At 42.4% G+C, this 16,006-nt stretch overlaps 1 protein-coding gene across 1 annotated transcript in view; it reads right to left on the bottom strand.

Annotated features, from left to right (window-relative positions):
• The window catches only part of fto (FTO alpha-ketoglutarate dependent dioxygenase), a 120,053-nt gene that overhangs the window by 88,675 nt on the left and 15,372 nt on the right, over nt 1-16,006 (bottom strand). The window contains exons 2-6 of the mRNA XM_062420271.1: nt 11,279-11,356; nt 9,989-11,027; nt 7,366-7,491; nt 3,206-3,285; nt 2,458-2,601 (exon numbers count right to left, since the gene is read on the bottom strand). Of these exons, the coding sequence (XP_062276255.1) occupies nt 2,458-2,601; nt 3,206-3,285; nt 7,366-7,491; nt 9,989-11,027; nt 11,279-11,356 (1,467 nt within the window). The remainder of the gene's footprint in view (nt 1-2,457; nt 2,602-3,205; nt 3,286-7,365; nt 7,492-9,988; nt 11,028-11,278; nt 11,357-16,006) is intronic.

The following is a 16,006-nucleotide window of genomic DNA, read 5'->3' as shown; positions in this document are numbered from 1 at the left end:
GGGACTAGCATCATTAGAGGGGGTCCCTCAGGGCACTCTGTCACACACCCACCTGGGAAGTGACACAGTGGCTTTAAATGAGACACGACGTTCGCGTCTGGGATTAGCATTTCAAAGCCAAACATGCACTCGGAGGCCGTGTGGCGATGCTATGTTCGACTACCCCCCCCTCCCCTCCGACGACACCTAAGACAGGAGGTAAGATTAAAAAGAGACAGTGAGAGGGACCACGCTTAACAAACAGGTGGGAACTTCAGTTTTCTTCATTTCTGTCTCTGTCTCCCATCAACCCCTACTTCAACTCGACAACCCACCCCATCCCCGAACACTCATACTCAGATGGCAGACGCTCTGCTTCATCATCGTCAGACCCGCCCACGTCCTCTGACAAGTGTCAAACTATACTCACCCACCCCCCTCTCCAACTCCCATTGCACCACATTACACAATATCTGTGGCACGTCAGCGGTGCTAGCTTGCTGTTTAGCACTTTTTAAGGAAAGGCCCACAAGGCACTGCTCAGGTCAGACTGCCTGCGCGTCTCAGCCTTGTTCGCTCCTTGGTCGTCCATGTCAAACACGACCTGCGCAATATGCACCCGCCAAGCGCCAAAGTGGGCCGCCATCATAAATAACTCCACCAACAATACATCATTTAAGTGGGTGTTCTGCTCTCGTGGGCAACTCCAAACAAATGGCCACATCGATCATTGCGAGTGCCAGGTAGGGTAGGCTGAGCCCCCGACAGCACCCCCTTACCCCCCCCCCCCCCCCTCCCTTTACTTAAACACTCACACATACATACTCACACACCTGCTCTTTTATAAATAGCATCCTGTTTTCCTAAATAAACCTGCCTATGCCCTCTTGGTGGGGGCCTATGCTTGGTAATCCTGTGGCGCTATGCGGCAAGCTAGCAGGTGTTGCTAGCTCAACTAGCGCAGCACTCCCCCTCACACAGACAGCCCTATTGTTTGGCATTGTTGAATAATTAATATTGTCTACAACCTTTAAACAACCTTACGTCAGACTCATCTGTCATGGCGTCCCACTGAGGGGCCTGGGTGCTAGCGTGGGCTAAGATGTGCGCTTTGAGCCCAGGAGTGGAAAGGGGGAGAGGTGAAGTGCTATATTAACTGTTGGCCTGCGGCAAGCTAACACAGGGGGCTGGCGGTGCCCCTCACGGTCTTCTTTGACCTCGCTCTACCCCTTCAATACCCCAAGCCAGCATCACTCATTGTTGTGTCTGAAAAGGGGTTAGGGAGGGGAGCGGGGCATGACTCCATCTTTAGATAACATATGGAGAGGCTATTGCCTTACGATCCATCACAGGCCAGGACAAATGAGAACAACCTGGATTTCATATTGGAGGCATTTGCCTCAGTAGAAACAACCAGGTAAGTAGTGGGTAGAAAGCTGGCAGATTCCTATTCTGCCATTTACAAAGCCTAAACCTGCTAAAAGAGGACTCACAGCACAGAGGAAATAGAAAGGGTATATCAAACCAAGATTAAAGGTAGTGCTACATGTTTCCTGCTGATAAATTACTAGAACTAAACTTTACTACATTACACGTTCCACTATTTTCCAAGTGTATTTGTTTAAATTATGTATTTTCAGTTTGATTATTTCACATCCATCTGATGAGGCTGTCACTTAGAAGCACAACTTAAATTACATACAGTGGTAACATCAAAATTGGTCTTGACTATAGTCCTGCCAAAGATTAGTATATCAAACAAAGATAGATAGATAGATAGATAGATAGATAGATAGATAGATAGATAGATAGATAGATAGATAGATAGATAGATAGATAGATAGATAGATAGATAGATAGATAGATAGATAGATAGATACTGTTATTGTTATTGCACACTACATTACTAAATATGTCATGTGTACTTAATGTGTAGTGTACTGCATGTATAGATGGTCATACTGCACGGTTATACAAATTCACAAAAGCATAAATTCATAGACTTGTTCAGATAAATGTAATTCTTTAATCAGATATTTATCCATGATATTCAAAGAGAATGACTGTGATTCTGTCCTGATGAAATCCTGTCATATCTGCAGATGGTTCTTAGCCGTCTTTAACCTCCTTGGAGTACCAGATGGGTGAGGATTACAGCATCAGGACAATATCAGTGTGTCAGGCAGGTTCATGATCACAAAAAGATATATTCAAACTTTCAAAGACTGCTATTGTCTAAAGTTTTTTGGCATTTATTCTGCTGTCCAATATGGCCAACCATATTCATCTGGTGCAAAAATAAACATCAAATATTCCCTGAAGCTAAAAAGCTAAAAGTTAACACCACTGAAGACTAGTTCAAATACATTTTATTTTCATGCGCACACACTTTAAATACACAAAAATTGCAGACATACGAACATATGTGCTATCATTAAAAACACACACGCAGATGAAAACACACCATCGTGACCCCACCTCATTGTGAATCTCCTCACAGTGCTGTAGCGTGGTTGGCCGCAGGGCCAGCAGGCTGTGGGATCCTGTCTCTGGGTCAGTGTGCAGGTTGGACAGGGCCTCTTGGCACCGTGACTGAATGTAGGTCAGGGTCCCACTGGAACACTGACAGGAAAAGGGACAGACCCAGTGTTATACATGTAACTGATGTGTAGCGTTTAGCTACAGGTTTGACCCTGAGTATCAAAAGACAATTAAAAGTTTTATATAAACCTACTGAAATGTACAAGAAGAGGTCTTGATGACTAAGCCTCAAATATCTCTTGAAACATCATGATCCATTGCTGTCAACATCCTTTTTTTTGTTGCTTTTTGCTTTTTTGTATCACTGTACATATTCAAACTTTTTAGAGAATGATTTGTTACATAGATATTATTTAATAAATAATTCCCTAACTTTTCTCATTGGAGAGTATCAGTGGATTGGGGAGTTTGGGCTTGTTTGAAAAACTTTCATAAAATTGCAATTTCTTTCCCCTCCTAAGAGACTGCAGATTCCTTACATCTCACTGAAAACATGACTTTTTGAATGTTTTTGTTTACCAGACACAATGTTGAAGCTTTCCTTTTTCCATTTTACTCATTCTTGTCCTGAAATAGCGTGTAAGTACCAACAGAAGTCCTAACTGAAACCAAAGGGGACTGTCAGCATGCTACACAGATTTGTAACACTTTGTTTTCCCTTTTTAAAGGCTGGTGGCTTTCTCACCTCGGCCACTCTGTGAGTGGAGCTGAAGCGTGCAGTTTCTCCAGCAAGGACACAGTGCTGGTGGGTACTGTTCAAATCATCTGGTAAATATAAGAAAGAGAAAACGATCAGAACACACTAGCAATACCGCCAACAATGATCAAGAGAGACAGACCAGGAAAGGAGAATATTCAGTAGCAGAGAGTAGAAGAGAGTAGTTGAGGGAGACTTAATATTTTATATCATGGTTTTAATTAATTATAATAAAGAATAGAGCAGACCATAAAAAGAAAAGAAGTGATTACAATAGCAAAACAGATGGAAAGCAGGGCGTGAGTGAACATGACAACTAAATCATGTACTCTCAGACAGATTGCGCTTGGTCCAGCACCGAATCAAATAGAATGAGCGGCATTGTACTATAATTTTAATTACCAAACAAAACCAGATCAAGCTCAATCTGTCAAGATGGAAGAGCCATACCAACAAACATTTGTCCAATATCACAGGAGCTTTAGAAAGAGGCCTTACTGCTGTTTCCTGTGTATCCCTCCATGTGTTTCTTTGTGTGTATAGATGTTTCTCAGCGCTGCCATTATTTGCCTCATACCAATAATTAATTTAGCCATGACAGAGCTGTCATTCACAGCACATGTGCATATTTACACCCGCCTTGAGCAAGAGTACACCGGCTAATGCCTGTGATTTGAAAGTCAAACAGCCAAATGCTTTGGGAGGAAGATATTATTGTTTGGTGGAGGAGGAAAAAAAAGATGGTGACAAACAAAACAACTTGCTGGTGTTTTCTTCACCCTGATGAGATTGTGAAGGATTAGGTCTCTGGGCAGAATTACTCTGCGTCTTTAAAACTGTTTATATCCAATAACAAATTATCTCCATCAATCTGCTCTTTTCTTGGCGCGTCTGATGCGTCAGTGGGATCAGGAGGGAGTAGAGGCAAACTCGATAACTGTAATAAATATTTATCTTTCTTTCAACCCCTGCGCCTGCTGCCACTTGTCCTCCTTTTCCAGGAAGCAGGCTTTTAAATATATTGGGTCAACTCTTTTCTCCAGTCCCCCTGTGCATTGGGAGCTGGAAATCTGATTATTGAACAGGCCTGGTGTCAAGACTTGCATTGTTCTTTTTTAACCACTGAAATTCCATTTGGGTGGAAATGATGGTGATTCAATTTGCCTCCAGCGGCTTAGACATTAGCAGTTCAAAAGGGCCACCCGGCGACAAATGGTGCTGAAAAGACATTACGGTGTCTGTGGTTATACACCATTGTAGTTTTCTTTTAATACCACAAAACTACTTATCATATGGTATTTGTCACTAAAACACCGGAACAATATATTTTAACACTTGGTTTATTGGTGGCTGCTCTGTGTGTGCATGTGTGAGAGAGTAACAGGAGAGGTGACATGTCCTCTCTCATGAATGAAAACACAAAGGGCTGCAACCTTTGCATGTGTGAGAGCGCATATTTTTTGTGCATGTGACTTGTGCAAATTTATAGGTGCGTGCATATGTTCACGGAGTGTGCCAAGTATTTAATTCAGGTAGACCGACAAAGCGACAGACAGCCAAGGCCTGTGCGAGCTGCTATCGTTGTGCAGCAGTTGGCCTCTCAAGGGCGTACTCACCAAGTGGAGCATAAATCCCCACTGATCCGCGACAGTCAAGTCCCATTAGAATGGTCTGCACAACAGCCCATCACTCTATTATCATGGCTGGCCTGAAACTGACTGTTCTATTGTAAATCTTATCCAGCTAAAGGAGGTCGGCTTCAAGCCCTGTCAAGCTGAATATTAGGTACAGACATCGCTGCTCTCAGAAGAAAACATAGCAGCTTCAAAGAGTCAACTTCAGGATTTCATTAAAACCTTCCTTTTACTTGCTTGTAAAAAAATATATATATCTGATTGACAAATATTTATTATTGGCCATTCTAATAGATAAATAGGTAATCTGACTATACGTCACAATGTTGGGTTAGATATATATGTTAGATACATGGACGTATTCAACTTCGGATTTGCTTTTAAGTCATGCAATGGTGCAATTGATGTCAAAACTTCATCATCCTATTAACTTTTTTTTTAAGATGTTTTTTTTTTTTGAAGACTGCACCCCGGACCGCAATCACCAATAGCTGAACATACAAGCATGACAGTACACTAAATATTGTCTTATCCTTCACTAGTTGGACGCATACACATACACACGTGCATACATGCCCACTTTATATGCAGAACAAAAACAAAGAAAAAAAGATCTTAGTAACTGAACAGTAACCACCTATCAATTACCTGGTAGCAAATACTTTCAACCTTTCCCACAACTTAATGATGACTAAGAATTTCTCTGAACTAACTTGTAGAGGCAACTCATGAAGGAATAAATCACAGCACTGTTGAGTCAAATACTGGGGCAAGAATTGCATACATCAGCAGGGCTAAACCAATCCTTCTCTAAAGGGAATTTACTTGCTGTAGTTTCTCAAAAAATGTATCATTGGAATTGTCCTCTTGAGTTTAAAATGAAATTCAACAAAATCATCAAAGACACAAAGAAAAAGAACACTTTATATACAAAATGTTTCCAAAAGTGTATTTGATATCACCCTGGCCTGTATATCATGTCAGCTACATACTCTTGACTCCAAAGCCCTGACACGGTTTTTAAAATTCCGAAAGCTGAAAGCTGCTTTAAATCTAAGCGGTGTATTTATGATTTGGCATGTATGCAGAGTGCACAAGTATGGTTTCAGTGTCTTCATAAAAAACTTTTGACAGCACATGTTATTGTACACCAGATGGATACACGTATTTGCTGTTGAAGCGATAAAACCGGTGCTCTTTTATCCACAGTACAGTCTCATCATTAGGTCACATACATATATTATCGCATGTGTAGACAACTAACACATTATATAAGAAAATGTAAAAAAAATATGAAAACGAGAAAATCTATTTAACACATTCATATATCATGCGATTTGAAATGTTTTGCTGGCAGAAGGAAAGAAGGAGTTGGTGACGCCATGTCAGATGAGGCACATGTCTGACTACACCCACCACTGGCCTGCAGTGGAGTTAGCTGTAAGCAGGCTGCAACACAAGAAAATTTGCCAAACCTAATTGGAGACAAAAAAGTAGGAAAAAGGAAATAATGCTATCATTTTGCATGTTAACATGAGTGAAATAAAAGGTAATTAAAAAGTTCTAAAAGGAAAAATTAAATATACAGAAATACTATACGCATCCTTTTCCTGATAAATACTGTAATCAAACGTATTAAGATACTGTATAGTTAAATATTGCATCAAATATTTAAGCTTAATACTTTCATTCAATTTAAATACTACAGTATGTGTAGACCACTAAAAAACTATTATGGTTAAAAAGAGGAGAATGCTATCTAAAAGTGAAAATGTTTATTTTGTTTATTTGTAACTAATAAAACACATAAATCAATTTCAGATTTTAGCATAAAGGAAACAGAAATGTGCATCTGTATGTGAAATCAGTATGTCATAACAGAGATAAAAAATAAATAAAAAATCCCCTGTCCATCCAACCAGGGGCTTTAACTCCTTGTACATCTGTACACAAGCTTCTGCTGTGATGTGGATAAATGTCCTCACACTCAGAAAATATGAGAAAGCTTGGAACGGCCAACGGGACTGAAAAGAGGAGGGTGGAGGTGTCTGCTGCAGCCAAAAGCATTAAGCTATGATTTACACCCCTGTGACTTGCTGTCTGTCCTCTCCATAGAGACATAGTCAGCAATGGGTCACAGGACTTCAAAAAATAACATTTGGTTTTCCTAACCTCTCTAATGCACACAATTTCATGGAACCTTAAAGCTCTGTGTTCGGGCCAAGTAGCGCCTCTCACACACACAAACACATGCATGCACGCACACACACACCTCAGCTCTGTTTCTCCTGCAGAGAGGGTTAGAGGAAGAGAATAGAGCAAGGGAGTGAGACTCGAGTGCATCCTGCTGGCGTGGGTCATTTGGGACAAAGTACAAGAAACACTAAAACACTGGGTAATAAAAATGTTCCTTCCTGCAAACTCAGACATGGTGGTAAATGTGGTAGAGTTATGTGAGCAATGTGTTTACATGTGTGCATGTGTGTGTGTGTGTTCATAGAGAAGACTCAGTACCTCTCATGTAATAGCAGTCTCCAGAGTCCAGTGGCAGCATCAGGCCAGGTGTGTGGATGTCCCAGGCTACCTTCAGCCCAATCCTCCAGCATGCCTTCTCACCGCTGCCTCCCTCACCGCTTTCACCTGTCAGTCATACACAGCCCAACTCACTGTAAGATTTTCGTTCTGCATGTACTGTATATTCAAACTTTAGGCACTGAGATGACGAAGTGTAATGCGGTTTCTTAAATTTCTCACAATTTTATGGACATATACTTGTTCCATCACGTTGTAATATAAGCTGATAAATTTAACCAAAATGCATTATGTGGAAGCGATGTAATAGCACTAAGTGATATCTGAGTGATACGGTGCAAAGAATAAATACATAACATAAAGTACAGGACTGCCACTTTAAAGAGTAGAGAGAGAAATGATTTAATCCTCACCACCCAAACAAGGGATGTAAGATGTACGCCTTTGTCTCCAGAAAGTAAAAATCACTTAGCCGCAGAGCAAAGATGATACGTGTTGCTGTGATTATATTGGCTGTTAGCACAGGATCTTTATGCTGTCATTATGCTGTGCAAGAGGAAATTGTTGGATAAAAGCCCTTGATGTTGTTTAGTGAGTGTGTGAGAGTGTGTTATTGGACGCTAGATATCCTATGATATTCCTGTTTCTGAACCCGTTCACTGTAACCACCTCCCCTGTTCTTCTCTCTCCTTCCATTCTTACATGGCATACTAAGAAAACAAGATTTAACTTGGCTGGCCAACACCCTTCAGCAAAATCAATACTAAAGTCTTTCTGGGCCTCTCTGCCCCACAGCTGCCTTTTCCTTTGCTCAGCACGGATAAATAGTAACTTAATTTCCAGCCATTGTGCTCTGAGAGCCAGCTAATGACAGCACTCCCTAAGGCCTCTGGAATGGTGGAAGATCATCCTCTGTGCCGGAAAACACTCAGTCGTGGCAGATTCCTTTGGATAAGCACAGCTGGGAAAAATACAACTGAACACTTCTCTGGCTGAAGCATAGACAAGGTGGCTCCAAGGTGGAGGTGGCTCAACTGCTAAACATCTACTCTCTGTTCATCTTAGATTTCTAACGTGCCGTGTTTCTTTCTTCCCTGAAGGACAATGTAAGAAGTGTGACCTTATCGTGGGAGTGCAACATTCCTCAAGGTAACAATTTCATTAGCCTGCTCCTGAGAGTCCTCAGAGCCAGCCACTGGAATCGTGCTCTGTAGAGCTTTGATCAGACTTTCCTCTCTAAAGTCTGGAACTGTAGGGTCGTTCGGGACTAGAAAAGACACAGCTGCTAAGTGCGGCAAGGTGTTATGCCACAGTGTTTGAAGCCTGTGTTCACAGGGTCAGAGTTGAAATGGCCTAGAACAAATCATCGAAGCAGACCTCCAGAGCAGGTGTTTCTGCTTAAGAAACCCAGATGAGGGAAGCCCAGCTGTAAAGTGTGTTGGGATGTCAGAGTAGTTGGCACTGCACCTGTACAATACTGTAAAATTACAGTTTCAAGATACAGATGCAGACCGTGTAGAGGTACTACCTTTGACCTTTCTGTATGCTTGAGAGAATCTATAGCTGCACCTTTAAGTGCACCACAACAGGAAATCATATTTTTCTCTTCCTTCAGGTGCTTGGAATGGTCTACACTTTTATTTTAAAATGTATTCATTTGGTGTCATGGTAAAAAAATATCATATAAATACAGGTCTAATGCATGGTGTAACGTACAAATACGAGTTTTAACAACTGCTACTGCTGTAAATTTGATTATTATTTATAAAACACAAATGTGTATTTTGCATTGTATTATATACTATAAAAACGTATACTATGTGTGAAACTGAAAACAAGAAGAAATACAAATCACAAGGACCCTTCTCAGACAATTATTAATAGTTTAAATATAACACTTTCCATATGGTGTTACCTCCTGTATAATTGTTTTGCATATGCTCTAGAAGGCAAAGTTCTCCTCTCTCTATCAACTCCATCAGCAAATACTATCAGCTCTTGAAAGAGTGCACATTCCATAATTAGGAGACATCGTTTTATCCATACAGTACAGTCTAGGAACACTTATCAAAGCAGGGCTCATTATTCCATATCAGATAATTGCACATCGATCATTTCTTGGGGAAATGATTTAGATGGGATGCGGTGTGTGTGATAAGGCCTGTTTGTTCGACAGCGCCATTGAGTGCGTGTTAAGAGCTGAGATCCAAATGTCTGTGATCTCCCAACGCACGGCCGGCGATAAGGCTGTCAGCAGCAAGCCGGTGATGACATTTGATAATGCCCTGACACTATCGCATAGATGGATCTGATGGTTGCCTCACCAGAGGCCATGTCTAGAGCTGCTACAGCGCTGCTGTAGGGCCATAATACACAAGGTTAGCTGCATCTGATCCACCATAAAGCAACTGAGATAAGCTGATGGGATATTGAAGTGAAAGAGAAAAGGGAATCCTAATTTCAGAGACAAAATGCCAAAGACTGGTATAAGATACTTTGGATTAAAGTGTTAAATAAAAGGTTCAAAGGTGCTACATATTGATGTATCTCAACTACTGTTACCCAATTAGTTATAACATGAGAACAATTTCAGTTTGAGTCTCACCTTTGTCATCGTGACAGCTATAGCTGTAAACAGCCACTGGCGAATGACTGATCAGGTTCTCATCATGGTGCCACCCTACTGCCATTTTCCCCATGCCATAGTACGGCTCCTCTTTGAGCTGGCTCATGGCTGTCGGGTCCATGTAGTTGAGTAAGGTGACATTGAATTTGACTGAACGGGTGCACCCCTGCTGCAGACTGGGCTGGGAACAGCCCTGCCCGCTGGCCTGTTCCTCCTTTTCCTCAACATGGTATTCTGACAGACTGTGCTTGAGCTGGGCCACAGTTTTCTCCTGGGCCTTTAGCCCCACAGGTCCAGTCTGTGTGCCACTGACACCCTTGGGTGCCAAGGCGGGGCATTTTCCTTCACTGAGTTCCTTCACTGCTGTTGCAACTGCTTCAATCGGTTTCACCTGGGAGGTCTCTCCCTCCTCGCTGCTGTGTTTGGAGTCAGTCTCCCACTCCCCTTCTTGTTTTGACCCGGAGCAGCCTTCTTCACTGTGTTTCGACTCAATGTCCCACTCCTCGCTGTGCTTGGATTCTGTGTCCCCCTCCTCACTTTGTCTGGACCCTGAGTCCCCTCCTTCACTATTCTTGGAGTCTTCACTGTGTTTAGACTCTGTGTCCCCCTCTTCACTCTGTTTGGCCTCTACCTCCCCAGCCTTGGCACACTGTGTTAGCCTGTCTCCCTCCTTCAGCTGAGAGACATCAGAGCAGAAGAAGGTATTAAGCTCCCACAATGACTTGCAAGCAGCCCTCAGGTCAGGGTCGCAACAGTTTTGTCCTTTAACCTCACTGTCCTCACTGTGCCAGGGGATAGCAAAGAGCCGCGTGTCCAGATAGCGATAGGTGTGGCCCGGCTCACCCAGCAGAGCCCGTGACACAGCAGTGAATACATCTCTGTCACGGACACGAACCAAATCCCTCAGGAGGCAGCCCTTTCTTCTCAGAGTGAGCAGGGCTGCCTGCACCCGGCCATGGAGCTCAGTAGGCAGCGAGCAGGATCTCCTCAGAGCCAGGCCAGTGTAGCTGGAGTCCCACTAGGTAACAAGGTATCTTTATAATGACATCATCATCATACAAAAACAACACAAATCTGACTGAAATAAGTTACAGTTCATCTCATCTGCCAAGTTTGTTTCTCTCTCCAATTCTGAACAGAATATTGCACAGTACAGAGCTGTAGCATGAGGTTACAACAGGGAAAAGGCAGTTTATAGACCCTTTATAGAAAAGGTCAAGACATCATTAGCATAATCTGGAAATGTCATTGTGCTCGGAAATGACTCACCAGTTGCTGATAGCCCCGGTCTGAAGGTCCCAGAAAGGGAATCTTCTGGTCTCCCAACTCCTGCAGTAACCTCCGCCTCTGTGAAACACAACAGGGTAAAAAAAAACACTAAGCAGTAGGAAGCTACTGCATGTTGTTATTGAGTTTTTAAAAAAATATTCACTTTGTTATCAATTGCCTAGACATTTATTTTCATATATATTCAGGATATAACTTTTTGGGATATTACCAGAGCTGATTGTAGAGGTGGCATGGGGGGCAAAATGTACATGACTAAAGAAACAAAAAGCATACAGCTGCTGAAATGTAAGAATTATTATTATACTTGAGATGAGAATGAGAATGATGAGAATTTGTGCGCCAGGGCCGGCTTGTATGTTGGAGTTGTACGGCCATGATGCATTGACTCTCTAAAAACTGGTTTCTACAGCTGTTACAGTGTGCAGTTTACAATAACATACAGTAACGGACTGTAGAGAATGACAAGAACAAACAGTTAGTATTTGAGCCTCAAATTAATGATTTAACTTTAACAAATACATGCATTCAAAACTGGCCGAGATATTACGGCAACCGGGTAACCATTTTCATTGACGTCTCACATTTTTATGATTTTCAGAAGGCTGCCGAGGGGTTTCTTACAACCTTTTAAAAGATGCCCTGTGCCATACAGAGCTCCTTCAATAAAAACTGCAACCTGGTAGAGGGATCAAAGTACCTTTCATTGGGCAGCATTCCATTCTGACCCGTAAATCCAATGGCAACTGGGATAAAAGCTATACGTATGCCCAAATAAATTTCACAACTGTTTCCCCCACACTGCCTCTTCTTCGCCTCCCGTACTGTACGTACTCATGTGAAGGTATGTGCACAAGGAGGGGTGTGGTGAGGTGTATCTGTGTGCGTATGTGGGTTCAGAACTTCATACTGGTGATCCACTTGTGTACACTCACAGACTCTGCATGATGTCTCAGCAGCAGCAGAAGGAGAAATGTCACCGACAAGCCACCGCCTTTTTTTACATCTTTATGAGTTTTACCTGAACGCATCAACCACCAAGCGGTTGTGATAGTTTTAGGAGAACCGACCCTGTATATTTTTCCGAGACATTTACAACACGGGTCTCACATTTCTCCGGCCCTCGTAATGCCAAAGACCTCATGTGGCACGCTACAGGGAATATGGGAACCGGCTGCCAAAATATGTCTTGACTTTTAGAGTGAAATAAAATGTCCCGTTAATAACATTAAAGTGCAGGTTAAAAAAGATGTGTGTCCTGACTCGAAAGGGATGCTGGATCAAAAAGAGGGCAAGCAGTGAAAGTATGTGCATTAAAAACAGGAGGGAGAAAAAAAATGATCCCAATAAAGGAGGGCAAAAGAAATAGAAGGGCATCAGGACTGACACAGCTTGGAGAATTTACCTTCAGGGCTGAATCTTTACCTTAGGCTAAACAACACAACACCTGCTGAAAGTTTTCTTAAAGGATGCACATGAATGTGTACAGGCCTTTCCAAGTTATTCTGGAACAAACAAAAACAGACTCGCAGACAGTCGGAATCTAAAAAACAAAACAACATGCACTATTCATGGCCAGGCTGCATTCAAAGGCTGTTGGATAAAAATTGACAACCTGACGCACATTCACTGGTGTCAAATTCCCTACATGACAGAAGCTCAAGATATCAAGGTGAGGCTCTGGAATAGTGTTGTATATGTATGCATCTGAGTGTATTCCTGTGTGTGTGTGTATCTATAGTATGTGTTGCTGTTTGTGTCTGTGCAGAGGATTCCCTGCATCCATCTACTGTGGATAGTGCATGTGCACGTGTGCAACCGATGTACAGAACTGTGCCTTCAGATTGTATGTGTGTATGTGTGTGTGTGTGTGTGTGTGTGTGTGTGTGTGTGTGTGTGTGTGTGTGTGTGTGTGTGTGTGTATAAGGTTCCCATAGATACACAAACATACGTGCCCATCCTTTAGAACGCACAGCCAGGGTAGCAAGCATGATGCCTCAACCCCAATCGCACACAACCAGGGGCTGTCACACACATGTCAAATACATCAAGCTACTCAGAAATTCCACAGAAAAAAAAAAGAAAGACACAAAGTTACCGGAGCCCTCTGAAGCAGATGGACTCTCGCTGTATCAGAGAACCACTGTGTCTGTCTTACTGTCTCTCTGTCTGCACCTGATTCTTGGAGGAAAACCATGAGGCGCAAGAAAGAGAAAAAAAAGGAAAAAAAGATCTGCATTTCCACTCAGACCCAAGAAACGAGATTACCAATCCCATAATAACACGGATGCTTCACGGTAGCCATGCCAACCGTCTGCACTGAGTGATATATCTGATGGAGTTTTTTTTATTTTTTTAATCTCTCTTCCTTGATGGGATTATTCCTTTAGCCGGACTGTTTATCACAGAAAAACATATTAGGTAGAATAGAACTCAATTGGTTTGCTTTGATCTTAGCCTATAAGAGATATTAAACTGTGTACCATATATTTATTAATTTCATTTATTTTCCATCTGTGACACTTCAACGGACACTTTCTTCAAAGCGTTCTTTTGCAGAGTAGATTAATGTCCGGCGCTTAGCATCAATAGCTGAAAATAGCCAGATAACTCTGCTGCTGTAGGGATAAAAACACTTCCAGTCTGCGTAGCGTCTGCCCCTGAGGGTCCACTGGAACGTACTGCGCGTGGAGGGACTGCTGAAGGAGGACACGTGAAAGTCTGTGGGCTTAGATTTGGTTTATGCATCATGGATTTCAGATAAAAGCTACAATGTAGAGAAAGACCTGAAGATGATTTAATAACGGTCACTCACGCTTCATTAAGGTTAACATTCTTCTTTCCGACTTGGTTTTTTTTAGTGCTTTATATATTATTTGTGTGATATCACCTACTCGAGTTAATGCAGGGAGCTTCAGAGAGCAGACACACAGAAAAGCTCTGGATCTTCCACAGGCCTCATATAGCCCTGAGGAATGACGTGATGAGAGATAGCTGTGTAATAGAGCTCCGTGTTTAGACAGCAAACCATTGGTACTTGTGTGACACCCATTTCAGAACTGGTCCTCCTCTGCAAAAGTGATGGTGAATCAACAGTTTTGACAAGTCGGCTGTAAAACGTCGGACTCGAACAGACAGACGACCCGTGTACATCAAAGGCGCTTCCGTACCGGTCCATTTGGCGCCGGATCGCAGAATGTAGGGAGCCGGTGTGAAGCGACTCAGGGTACAGAGAGGGGAAGGGAGCGCCTATCACCACCCCCAGAATACTTCTATGTGCAGGTGTGTTGCACAGAAACAAAAATAAAGTCTGAAAGGGCCTTGAAATAGTTTTGAAAGTGAAAAAAATGAGGAAAAACACACAAATTGCAATCAGTTTTTTTTTTAAAACACTTAAGTTAATGATGGTAAAGGTCTTGCTAGTATGCTCCGTATTGGTCTTTAAGGCTCTACAGGGTATGCCTCTGACTTGAACTACAGTGAGATAACACAGCACCTAGGTGCCATCACACACAGATACCTATACACACACACACACACACACACACACACACACACACACACATCACACATCACACATCACACATCACACATCACACATGCGTAGAGAGCCACTCCACTTCTGCTGCAATGCTTCTAGCTTTAAGAATACTTCCCTAAAAATACGTCCATGCTACAGTATGTCATACACAAGCTGACAAACAGCAGCAGTAGTAGCAGGGGTTACAATCTAGTAAACAGACATTTCAACTCAGGTTTCTTCCTCACTAAAACAACAACAAGAGAAAAAAAATTAACCATTTCTCACTTCTGACATTTAGTTTGCAACCATGCGGCATTCATTTATTTTAAGAATACCAGCTGGTGGTTTAGTGATTCGGTGTGATGGCTAACCAGGCAAACTGGTAAATGACTGACTGGAATGTGTGGGAGTTTGATTCGAGAGCGGGGGTAATGTGTAACCCCTGTGTCTATGCGCTCCTGGACCCATGAATATGAATTGGACTGTGAAAGCAAGAGGCCCGACAGGTGGATGTTGCCAGAAACGTCTACAAAAACACAAGCTTTCAGCTACTTTGCAGTTAATATCTGAAGATTTCTGGATTAACTGTATTATCCTGAGACACCTGATGTAACCCCTGTGCAGCCCGTGACGTACAAAGTAGACCCAGCTTACATTAAGCAAAACAGACCAGATGTCGGTGTCGCTTTTTCTAAATTTGCTCTAAAAATGCTACGTGAATAATCACAGCATGTATTTTTAAATCAATACACTGATCATTCTGTATATATCAACAGACGCATTTGGTGCATTCAGGGTCCGCATGTAGGGTAAAAAATGACAAATGGCAGACAGGCAGGCTCTGGCCCGTTAATTGTTGTTGGACGCTGAAGGGTGCGTTGTTCATTTCACCTCGCGACAGGTCAGCGGGCGACGCGATCATTAATATTAGAACATTTCCATCCATCTACCTGAACAAGAGGCCTGGCGCTGGGCAGACCTTTCACGCCCTGTTTATAACACTGATCTAAGCACATTACCGGAGCTGTGGGGGACCACTGCCAGTCATTAATTAGATTCACACACACACACACACACGATGTGAGCACCTTTATTGGCGCCCACTCCCATTTGAAAAATGTCACACGAGATGCGAGATGAGGTACGCTTACACGCATCCGGTGTGCCTTTCTATTTTAACTAGACAT

This window comes from Scomber scombrus, chromosome 1 (assembly GCF_963691925.1).
Source record: "Scomber scombrus chromosome 1, fScoSco1.1, whole genome shotgun sequence".
Taxonomy (NCBI): domain Eukaryota; kingdom Metazoa; phylum Chordata; class Actinopteri; order Scombriformes; family Scombridae; genus Scomber; species Scomber scombrus.
This window is presented reverse-complemented; position numbering and strand designations above follow the sequence as displayed.